The 12,353-nt window shown below is 35.9% G+C and overlaps 1 protein-coding gene across 2 annotated transcripts; it reads right to left on the bottom strand.

Annotated features, from left to right (window-relative positions):
* Positions 1-200: 200 nt before the first annotated feature.
* znf395a (zinc finger protein 395a) lies at positions 201-10,900 on the bottom strand. 2 transcript variants are annotated; one of them, XM_051869204.1, is made up of 10 exons: positions 10,550-10,900; positions 6,460-6,693; positions 6,172-6,359; positions 5,979-6,085; positions 4,008-4,201; positions 3,815-3,915; positions 3,491-3,722; positions 3,240-3,338; positions 2,032-2,150; positions 201-1,004 (listed from the first exon to the last, which is right to left on the bottom strand). In XM_051869204.1, the coding sequence occupies exons 2-10, from the start codon at positions 6,601-6,603 to the stop codon at positions 893-895; spliced, it is 1,296 nt and encodes a 431-aa protein (XP_051725164.1). In that variant the 5' UTR covers positions 6,604-6,693; positions 10,550-10,900; the 3' UTR covers positions 201-892. The 2 variants fall into 2 exon arrangements, with proteins under 2 accessions (XP_051725164.1, XP_051725165.1); XM_051869205.1 differs by lacking the exon at positions 10,550-10,900 and adding an exon at positions 10,468-10,523.
* Positions 10,901-12,353: the final 1,453 nt, after the last annotated feature.

The raw sequence follows: 12,353 nt of genomic DNA on the forward strand, positions 1-12,353 counted from the left end.
TATTTTGCAGAGATGTATACAATGTATGATCTTGCTGAGATTTTCTTTGGCAAGAACACAGACCAAACAAACGAACAGCAAGTGAGCGGACTGGGGCAAGAAGCGCAAAAGTAAATGAATAAATTGTATCAGATCATGCATGTTTACACAAATACTTCCTTAATATTGACATGACAGAAAAGTGAATCATCTTATTCCACAGAAGTATAACCTGTGACATATACATGATAATGACATGACATAGGCTTTAACACATCACAGATATCAAAACTGTAATACAAAATCCTGTTTTCCTCCTTTTCAAAAGTTTGTTTTACAAAACTTTGCCCTGGAAATCGAAGAAAAAAACTGCTTATCAGCAGGTAAACATGGCATACATTAACACGTTATATGGTGTTGAAACATTTACTCTGGTTTCTTTTGTTAATCTACAATTAACCATAAGCTGCCAATTTTGCCCCTGAAAGCAATGGGCCACAGTAAAGTCTCTCCTGTCTCATTTCAGCTATTAAGTTGGAATGATAAGTAAACTTTCCATCTGTATCTAATGACAACAATATTTGAACCACATTAAACAATTTACATATACATTAAGTATATGGCTGTTTACTGCATGTAAGGAAGGTCACACTTCATCAGTTCTTGATATGATAAGATGCAGGAAGACTGCAGGAGTTGTGGGGCAGAGGCTGTCCTTTTCGCTTTTTAATTTTTCCAGCACCAACATGGTTTTTAATAAAAAACAAAACACGTAATCGTGATTAAAAAGTAGAAAAAGTTTTAAGTCGCAAAGGTGCTTTTTTGGTTTCCTCCAACCACAGTTCCAGATAAGTTCCTCTCTTGTGGGTCTCTGTAAGGATAGTGTTCTGTTTCCATCGATCTCAAGAAGGATTCAGTCGAGGAATCTCTGACAGGCCTTTTTCCAGCGGCAGGCGGTGCACCACTGGTCTCGGTGTTCAATGCCGTACACCTTCCTGCATTTCTTGGCTTCGCCCCGAATCCTCCTGTTAGTAGAAAATAAATTCAGAGTTCAATTTGACATCTAAATGCAACAAAACAAATAAAATGTTATTCACAAAAAATTTGAAGGTGAACTACGTAATTTATACTACTGTGGTCAGTAAGATTTTTTTCTTTAAAGAAATTAATTCAGGGTTTTTTTTCAGCAAGGATGCATTAAATTGTCAAAACGTTCCAGTAAAGACTTTTACATTGTTACAAAAGATTTTTATTCCAAATAAATGCTGTTCTTTCAAACTTTCTAGTCATCAAAGAATCCTGAAAAAAGTATCACAAAAATATTAAGCAGCACAACTGTTTTCAACATTGATAATAAAAAGAAATGTTTCTTGAGCAGCAAATCAGCATATTAGAATGATTTCTGAAGGATCATGTGACACTGAAGACTGGAGTAATGATGCTGAAAATTCAGCTTTCCCATCACAGGAATAAATTACATTTTAAAATATATTAAAACAGAAAAATAATTCACAATATCACTGTTTTTACAGTATTTTTGATCAAATAAATGCAGCTTTGTTGAGCACGAGAATTTCAAAAACATTAAAAAAAAATCTTACTGACCCCAAACTTTTGAACAATAGTGTGATTATTAAATATTTGGCTGAAAAATGATGAACATTGGGTAGATTTATTCCATCCGGATTTAAATGTAGTGTACAAAAGTTTTATATTAAAATACTAAGATGTTATTGGTTACTATAATTTTCCCCTGCCCACCCAACCTTGGTTACGTCAAAAGAAAAGTCATTACAGGTGGAGAAATTTAGTAGAATGTATGTGTGTGTGTGTGTCTTATTCACATATGACTTTAGTTTTTATTTTACTATTATTTAAGCTTCCTCTGGCACCAAAACAAATCCCTTGTGTATGAAAGCATACTTGGCAATAAAGCTCTTTCTAAGGCTAATCAGTTTCTGATTTCAATCTCAACACATTTTTTTGATCAAACATAAACTTTATAAATGAAGACTGACTAAAAGAATAATTATTGCAAAAATCCAATCTCACCTGGAAGTGCAATGGTTTCTTGGAGGTGAAACACTGGCAGGATGTGGCCTGAAGGTGGCGTTGTTATTCTGGAGCCACTGTTCACCAACACTAACTGAACGACGGCGGAATGGTGAGCCCTGGGGGACGAGTAGAGAGAGAGAGAGAGAGACCACCATTAGTCACAGAATGACGCACTGCAGGTAATATTACAGCTGCAAACACTACTCTGCGGTACAAACAATGCATCAGTGCGGTAAAACTGTGAAAAAAAAATATACAATAGAACTCATTCATTTCAAAGAAGTAATGTTATAAAAATACGCAGATCACAATATTTTTACATGATTTTTCAACCAAGTGACAATCATGCCTTTTAGACAAATAGAACACAGTGTCCTCAACTCCACTAGATGGCACTGCAATACCATCAGCATCTCTTGTGGGTGGAACAAAGGACACAAAAACAACATGGGCATGTCACTCCCATTTCCAGTGCTAAAACACATAATGTCTTTGAGACCATGTGGTGCTTTGTATATTCTGAAAGCCTCAGAGAAAACATTGCATAACCAATCCATTACCTATAAATATTCCCACAGCGAAAAGTTCTCTTTAACGACATCTGTGCTTTCTTCAGCCCTGTAGATGATCAGTTAAAGAGGACCGTATTATGCTTTTTTTTATTTTATTTATTTTATTTCTTATTTAGTGTGTAATTTTGCTGTTTGAGCATGAAAAAGGTCTGCAATGTTACAAAGCACAAAGTCCACTCAAAAGGAGTTATTCTCTATATCAGTGCGCACAGTTTCTGAACTCCCTGAAACACCTCCTTAGTAATTTTGAGTACATGTCATGACATTTCTCATTTATTCAAATAATTCCTCATTCATTCAAATAATTCCCGCTTGAGGCATGCACAAAAATAGGGGCAAGGCCTGGTTGAGTTTCATTAGTAGTGTTGAAACTCACGGTTTACAGTAAGGGGCATGACATTTCCAAAATGTGCTCGAAGCGGCTGACTAATAACAACACGCTGATCTAGCCGACCAATCAGAGCACACTGCGCTTTACAGAAGGAGGGGCTTCAAAGAGACCGAAATTAAACAGAGCGTTGCTGAAAGACAATGAACATTCAAGCATGAAAACCTATATTAGTAGACCCCTAAAACTAAACCAAGACTTTGTAAAAGGCATAATATGGCCTCTTTAATAAAGAAAACGCTCACCTGTTTGCTCTGGTGAACTGTGAGAGGTGGAGTCCAATGACAGGACACAGGAACAGACACTGGTTTACACTGAGTCACAACCTGAACGGGTGGAGGAGCCTAAAGAATCAACATCAACATATTAAACAATTGTCCATGTTTGTTCATTTAGGACAACAGTGACATGTGACACCAATCAGATCTTTGATGGCACTAAAAGCCCTCAAGGGAAACGGTGTTTAATTACATCACAACAATGTAAAGCATCTGACCTGGTAAGAGTGCTCAGAATGGACCTGCCAGAAGCTGCCCGGGGCTGACTGGCTGAGCGGGCTGGGCCGGAGCATCTCCGGGGTGGAGGGAGAAGGGGGCGTGTGCCGGCTGGGACTGGATGGGGAAGCGCAGGAAGGACGGTGGCCACCAGGGGGAGCGTTCTGCTCCAAGTCCTGATAGACTTCAGTGTAGTAGAAGTCTTCTTCCCTTTGGGAGTGTTCATCACTTTGTCTGCAGAAATCATAACACACAGTGTGTTTACAATCTAAACGTCCCAGATTGCTGCTTTCATTGGCGAGATGTATGGCGATTGTGATGCTTACCCAAGATGAGAATTTCGGATGTGACGTTTGATGCCTACTACTGTGGTCAGTATTTTTCCACAGTTTGGCCACAAGCACCGATATGCAACTTTTACTGAGTTCTACAGGGTGAAAAACACAAACAAAATAAATAATCTACATAAAAACCAACACCTCATGTATTATATATATATAAATATAGTTTAAAATCTACCTTGCGTTTCCTTGGCGTTGGCTCATTAAACAACATTTGGTCCAGTTCCATGTCCAGGCCTTCATCAACGAGAGGGGCGCTCTTGTCCAGCTCTGCGATGGGTGGGGATGGGGTGGGGCTTCCGTTTCCATGGTCGCAGCTCCAATATCCAGCATCAGACAGTTCACCACCAGCATTTTCCATTCCACACAAAGCTAATACAAACAGAATAATACAGGTGAATGAGAAAATATGCTTCATCATAAAACGTAAATGTTTGGTTCTACGGGGTTCTTACACCTTTTCCAAAGTTAAATTCAAACACTTTTCAAGCATTTTCAAGCTTTTCCAGCACCTTACAACTGTGGTAAATTACATGTATGTAAGCATGTAATTTACCCCAGTATACATATATGTACTTCATCACATTAAATCAGATGTTTAAAAAAAAAACCTTGATAGCATTTGTTATAATATTCTACAAAAGGATGACAAATTAAAGTAAAACACGTTTCATGGTTCAAAATGTCTGTAAGTTAGACCTGGCATCCTATTTAACCTGGATGAGTCGACATAAAACACTACATTACAATTCAAGCATTTTCAAAGATTTCCAGCACATGTGTGAACCCTGTTCTAGATGCTAGAACATGTTGGAAAAATTATAAGTATTATATAAATAATTAATATTACATAATGTAATGCATAATATAATAGAATGTATTATACAAAATAATGTACATATACACTACCGTTCAAAAGTTTGGGGTCAGTAAGATTTTTTAAAAAGAAATTAATACTTTTATTGAGCAAGGATGCATTAAATTGATCAAGTCACAGTAAAGACATGTTAGAAAATATGTTTATTTCCAATAAATGCTGTTCTTTTGAACTGTCTATTCATCAAATAATCCTGAAAAAAATACAGTTTCCACAAAATTATTAAGCAGCACGATTGTTTACAACATTGTTAATAATAAGAAATGTTATAATATGCTGAGCAACAACTCAGCATATTGGAATAATTTCTGAAAGATCATGTGACATTGAAGACTGGAGTAATGATGCTGATAGATATATACAGTCAAACCAAAATTTATTCAGACACCTTGAACATTTCATTTATTAATACAGTTTATTCACTATAGTTAAAATGGTAATAAAATATGACAAGATCTCAGAGTTAAACTGTGTCAGAAAAAATTTATCTTAATTATGTCAGATAACACTTACGCAAAACATGGTCAGGTCAAAGTGTCTAAAGAATTTTTGGTTCCAAATTTTTATCAATTTTACTGGTAGTCCACTGTATGAAGAATTTTTGGGTATAATATGTCACAGTTTACTTTATTTTGCTATCCTCACTTACATAAATGAACTATAGTGTCCTGCACCCACTAGTAAAACATATAAAAAATATCTGAATAATTTTTGGTTTGACTGTGTATATATATATTATATATATATATATATATATATTATATATGAAGCAAAAGCCTCTTAAGTGCCATCTGAAATTATTTTCTAAAATGAGCATTTTTATTAAGCTTGTATATTTTGGTTCAGTAATTTCAGTTTAATGGCAATTAATAGGTCCTTTTCATTGCCATTAAGGTCAAATAACTGAACATAAATATACGAGCTTGATAAAAATGCTCATTTTAGAAGTAAATTTCAGATGGCACTTAGAGGCTTTTGCATCTGAAGTCTTATATATATATATATATATATATATAAATATATAACATGAAGACTCAGTTTAGGTAGTAGGGTCTTATTTAATCCTTCAGGAGCGATTAAAAATTATGATATGCAATCCTGTACTAGTTTCAGTGAGATTTTGTTTAACTAGTGAAAACTGTACGTGCAGTTGTTAGGAATTTCTTCTTGGTGACTAACGCCTATCTCAGCAAGTGCTGAGTAATCTCAACTGGTTTACGCCAGATTTGTCGCTTTGGCAAAGCATTTATGAATGTATAAGGTTCAACTAACCTGGAGTTGCGCTCCCTGGAGCTGTGTGTTGGATGACTGGACTGCACGAAAGACTTGTAAGCACCATTGCAGCCATAATCTCATCCATGTCCACTGTCTCTGGATTCCTGCAGTGTTGAAGTAGAGTTATAAGGGAGTGCTTCTCACTCAAAAAGTCAGCATTCATCATTTTGACATCTACAACAAGCCACACCTTCTTGGCACATCAATGGATGAGGAGACTGAGGAGGTAGAACTGGACGTGGGGCTCGTCCACACGTCTTCCAGCTTGCGATGAACGTGCTGGTTGAGCTGGGGCAGGAAGATAGAAACCTCATTGTCCACGTGGTTATGCTGTTCGACCACACCTCCACATTCTTGTCCTCCGCAGTGCACATACACCTGAAACGTATCAGGAAAAACACCATGAAGTGCCATTGTGCATTGAGAATACCGGTCATATTTTGATTTACTCTACAACAACAAAGACATTCATGCTTACCTTCTGTCCTGGGTAAAGCTTGCTTCTGTGAAGCCCATTTTCCGGGCATCCATGGGGCCCCGTTTCTGTCAAGCCATCCGCTGAGGATCCACACACCAGGGTGCCCAGTGGGGAACGCTTCCCAAGCCTGGTCTTCGGTACCATTTTCCGTTTTTAGCACCTTGTATCTTCTCGACTGCCTTGAAGAACTCCTGATGGAGATTCAGCAGTGCTATTCGAATGACAAACAGGAAGCTGATAAGAGGAAACAAACAAATGATTAATGTAGTTCGGGTCACATTTTATTGCCAGAAAGAGAGCCTGATGTTTTGGAGATAGCAATTTTATGTATATCTCATTTTAGTGTGTATATATCAGGATTAGGCCAAAAAAAATTATCTCAGTTTAGACACACTGCTCTCTAGATATCAGTATCATTAAAACTGGAAAAACCCATAACGGTCGACCACTAGTTCTACCCAAACAAAATAAAATATTTATGACATAAAATCATAAACATGATTCAGTTATCTAAATGTGTATAACTAGATATATTAACCTTGCCAGGTGTATGTACAAAATATTAACATTAGTCTCAACAATGCTTTCACCTGTTGATTCTGATCAGTGAAATCAGCACGAGTCACCAACCATCCTTTTGTGAAACATCCGGCAACTAAGTATCAAACTATTAAGACGTCACAGGACGAATGATGCAAAATTAGAAGTTTACGTGCAACTGTGCAGATTCTGCAGAATGACTGTGACTCATTGTGTCAACACAGAATAAACCATGCAAAAACTACTTTAACTAATCCAAGACATTAAAACTGCAACCTCATAATGTTCACCCAAGATTTTGGGGCACAGAGGAATTGGTAATTACTAGATGACGCTTATTACCAGCTGCAGCAAGGTATTAAGTTTCCTCCATTCCAGTAAAAGGTGATTCAGAGTAACTGCAACCGATTGAACCAAAAATTTCCATTGGTTGCCAAATACCACATATTTGGCAGCATGGCAAGTGTACTGCTACTGTTTGTATTATTCTTACAAGCAGAATAATAGATGTAAATGAGAAGGTGTGCTTCATCAAAAATGTAAATCCCCTGTAAACCAGGGGATAAGTGTCCAACATGTTCTAACTAGATGCTAAAAATTAATATTATATAATGGTTCACATATATATATATATATATATATATATATATATATATATATATAGTGTCAACCCAAAAAGTATTCAGACATTTTTTATATTTCTTATATATTTTTACTAGTGGGTGCAGGACACTATAGTTCATTTATGTAAGTGAGGATAGCAAAATAAAGTAAACTGTGACATAATATACCCAAAAATTCTTCATACGGTGGACTACCAGTAAAATTGATAAAAATTTGGAACCAAAAATTCTTGAGACACTTTGACCTGACCATGTTTTGCTTAAGTGTTATCTGACAAAATTAAGATGAATGTTTTTCTGACACAGTTTAACTCTGAGATCTTGTCATATTTTATTACCATTTTTTAAACTATAGTGAATAAACTGTATTAATGAATGAAATGTTCAAGATGTCTGAATAAATTTTGGTTTGACTGTATATATATTTTAAAGAAATGTTCTTCTGAACTTTCTATTTATCAGATAATCCGAAAAAAAAAGGTGTCAGCTTCCACAAAAACAACGGTCTTTAATAGTAATAAGAAATGTTTCTTTGGCACCAAATCAACATCTGAATTCTAAAAGCAAATTATTTGTATTACGTATAATTGATTGATACTATATATTACATATAAACTATATTTACTATATTATACTTCCTAAATACATTAATTTATCTGCAGTAGCAAATTATTAACAACAGAACAGAAAATACTGTGCAAACCATTAAAATCACATGATATTACTGCATGACCTCCTTTAGTTTGCAATGTGTTTTGACCTCTACTTGGCATGTCAGTGTTGCACAGTATGCAGCGGTTAGATAGAATGTACAGTATACAACAACAGATGATTAAAAAATGTTACTGCTTGTTTTTTGAGTCTAATAGGAACTTATTTATACTAAAATTAGAGCATTTTGAAAAACAAAATGAACTGGAGGTTGAGGCAAGTGCTTTTTATTTACATCCAACCTGCAACCTTTGCCTTTCTAAATCTGTTAAAAATCACATTCTAATTACAACTAGGTGATTATAAAAGTTGGAGAATATAGGATGTGTATGATGTAATGGTTTTGGTAGATGAATGTTCAGTACATTCAGAAGACCGATCACTTTCTTGCAAATAACTGGTTGAAAGAATGACATTACATTGTATCGTAATTATGTCGTCGCGTTTTCCCCGACACACCGGCGTGGTATATTTCATGTTTCTGTTTATTACAGTTTTATATTATTATACCTAGGTGCTTACTGTGATTTAATGTATTCAAATTAATTTTGTTGCAGCCATGATTCAACTCATAAAAATAAAGTTATTTAGAACTAACTTTGCTTTGAAACAATCACACCCTGATTAAGTTTTTACATGTTTTAATAAAATATTTATTAACCCTCTGGTGATGCTCGTGTGGTGGTCAAAAATGACCTTTTTTTTTATTTCAGTGAAATGAATGTACTATATTTTAGTTCGATAATGTTTTTTATTTAATATTTTGTATTTTTAGGAGATTATGTTATTAAATTATATTTATAGAACAGTTATGATCAATTTATTACCTGTTAATCACTTTTTGAGCATAGACCTTAAAATGAAATTTCCAACTTAAACTGTCATAAATCTTGAATGCATTGGAGCACAGACTTAAATTTGGTCTCTTTTTAAAGATGACATTTGGCAAATTATTGCTGAAGTGAAAATTAGTTTAAAAAGTGAAACTAAAAAAGTTATAGACATTTAAGTTTATTATTATGAAAAATGCATTTTTATTTTTTATATGAAATATATATTTTCCAAAATATGTTTTACTCTAAAACGGTAAAAAAAAAAAAAAAACCAGCAATAAATCTAAACAAGTTGTGGTCCAAATTTGAGGTTGATATCTCAAAAAAATGAGCTTTCAGTAAGATTTAGTTTGGGCGCAGTACCAAACGTTTCCACTAGATGAAATTCACTTCCCATTCGTTTCCAATGCGGTCAGTTTTGACTGAGAGGAGCCTTTTCGAATCATGTCCATGATTTTGTTGTTGTTTGTTGTTTGTTGTTGTTGTGGTGTGTGTGTGTGTGTGTGTGTGTGTTTACATAGCAAGTTCTAAAATATTTACCAACTTTCGTACTATTCAGATGAAGTAAAAAATCCTAAAAAAAAAATTTAAAAAAAAAAAACCGTAATTTTTTTCTTTCAAAAATAACAGAACGACAGCACCAGATGGTTAAACCAGCTCGGTCTCGTATTAACTGTCACATAATCAAGTCATGAACGTTTCATTTATTTTTGCTGTTCGGCCATTTAAATAACTCTCATCGGACACGACATTCAGTCTGATTCATTAACAGTTAATATTTCATCAGGCCAGTTTTGTGAACCGGCTCAGCCAATTCATTGAACATCCAACTCGAAAGAACCGTTCATTCAGGAATCGAACAGCTTATCCAGGACATTAATAACAACGCGTGAGTCGCTGCCCACATGCTCGCTGCCGTGTAGCAGAAGCGACTCGACAAGAACGCGCAGCAGGAGCAGATTATCCAGTACTCATTCAAAGCGTTAAAATGCAGTTTTTGCAAAACTGCTCAGCATAGCAGCTGGACACTTAATCTCTTCCGATGCGAAAAAGTTCGTTTTTGAAGATTATAAACCGGAATTAATTAACTGTTTTTTTTGTTTGTTTTTTTTTTCAATGTGCCCGGAAAATGTTTTCATATCAAATGCAAAAGTTCACAGTTGTGTAGATATTGAATCCGTACAGAACTAAATCAATCTTTCTGCTAAAAGGAAGCACATCAATCGCACAAACAAGCCATAAGTATCAAACATAAACATCCGTGAGATTTTCGCATTAATTCACTGAAAAAATCTACTAACCTTAATAGCACCAAACAACGCAGATAAGACACAAATACATTTAAACAGAGAGGAAAACTTTCAATGAACGCTGCGCACGTACCTTTGCCAAATTTCAACACACCCCCTTTCCACAAGGCTCGCTCTGACCGGCTCTAACTTGAAATTGTCCTTTTTCATAGCCCAGAACGGCTGGTGTTCAGGTATTCAAAATCCCGGCCTGGATCTTTAACAGTAACAGTCACTGTTTCTGTTTGATAAAGCACCAAGACCGTAGGAACACTACTATTAAAGCAGTGTATTCACAACTACAATGTTCGCTAAACATGCCGAAGATGAAGCGAGCTTCTGTTTGATTTAGTTTTAATCCGTATTGCTTCCGTCTTCACCGGGGCGAGCCGTTCCAGTGAAATCCAGTTCCGGGTTTCCACCCAAGCGCCTTCTAGCGGGCTTCTGCTTTTGTAGTAAACAACCTGACCATGTGGTGGGGATGTCGACGCTCATTGGCTAAGCAGCGCTTTCCAAGACACACGCCCTACAATTCCAACTTGTTTACGCAGAAGTTGAGGAAGGGTCGAGAAACACAATGGACACACATAGGATACTGTATTTCGTGCACTCCTACATCACTTTTATTAAATCTCCGTGTTTTTGCATTACTCCTGTAAAATGCATTTGAACAGCAATGCAGAGAAACAACGTGCAAAATGGATGCATTGTTTTTCAGTGTGCACGTTTCAAATCATTATTTGCACAGTGAAAAATAATGATTTGAAACGTGGTTTCCAGCACATTTTATATAAGTTTATGCTTTTTATTGCATAACACGAAGTGTGCATTAAAATTACACTTATTTAACTATCATATATGCGTCTGCATAGTGCAGCATATGTCTCTTTGCATGTGTACGTCGTGTACCTTGTGACTTGTGGCTGGCTGTATGAATTTCCCTTATAGGATTAACCCCTCTAATGCCTTTGGGTCATCTTTGACTTGTTTCCAGTAAAGAATATGATATAAATATATGCTATATAAAATATGCAATATTGACAATTAATTCAAATGCAAAGAGTTGTCTTCATGTTCTTTGACATTTCACACACATTGTTTTATTTTAATTTTTTTTTCCATAATTGCTCTCTTTTTTATCACAATACGCTTTGGAACCAGAAAAACACATTCGTTTTATGGTTGGTCTTGTACCCTAAACGAGTCAATGAATTTTAATGGTTTACAATGAGAGGGTTAATAAGGTGTTAATCTATATGTTTAACTAAAATCAGGCGTGTTGTATTTAAACCAACAAAAAACATCTTAAGTTCAGTAGCTGTTTTCTTTTCTGTTTTAGTTGCTGTGTTCTAAAGGGGAGGGTGTGAAAGGGTTACATAATACGAGCTTTCCCAGTCCGGTGTCATCACCGCCGCACGCCATTGGTCGATCGCTGTGACTCACCTCCCACGCGCTGCGCTCGTGAACCAGTTGAGGCCAATAAACGCGTACGTGAGAGAGCGCACATCCTCGTGCCAGAACATAGAGAACGTTCATTCTGCACGTCGGCCACAGCTCCGTGCGCGTTTCCCAAATACTGCAAGAACAGGCGTCACGTGAAGAACGTTTTAAACATAGTGTGTTTTTTTTATTGTTTACGCATTACCGCTGAACGTGAGTATTGCGCGTTACAGAAAGTAGGACAAAGAGCGCAGATCGACGAAATGTTCAAAGATATTTTAATAGACTTTTTAAGGATGTTGTCACCTCCGTGTTTTGACAGTACGTGCGATCTAATGAATAGTATTGATAATGATTGATAAACGCCTTTTTCCTGCAGCTTTTTTTATATTTTCACAATGTATTTGTGATTCTGAATATGTATAAGGTGCAAGCAAAAACAAAAGTATTTACACACA

Source organism: Ctenopharyngodon idella, chromosome 17, assembly GCF_019924925.1.
Source record: "Ctenopharyngodon idella isolate HZGC_01 chromosome 17, HZGC01, whole genome shotgun sequence".
NCBI lineage: Eukaryota > Metazoa > Chordata > Actinopteri > Cypriniformes > Xenocyprididae > Ctenopharyngodon > Ctenopharyngodon idella.

What these genes read in the sequence shown, in the direction of transcription:
- znf395a (XM_051869204.1), bottom strand. Translation starts at nt 6,603, where the DNA reads ATGGTACCGAAGACCAGGCTTGGGAAGCGTTCCCCACTGGGCACCCTG. An exon ending in AGCTTTACCCAGGACAGAAG is followed by an intron (nt 6,360 to 6,459) that starts GTAAGCATGAAT and finishes GATACGTTTCAG; the next exon opens with GTGTATGTGCACTGCGGAGG. An exon ending in CAGTTCACCAGAGCAAACAG is followed by an intron (nt 2,151 to 3,239) that starts GTGAGCGTTTTC and finishes CTCGTCCCCCAG; the next exon opens with GGCTCACCATTCCGCCGTCG.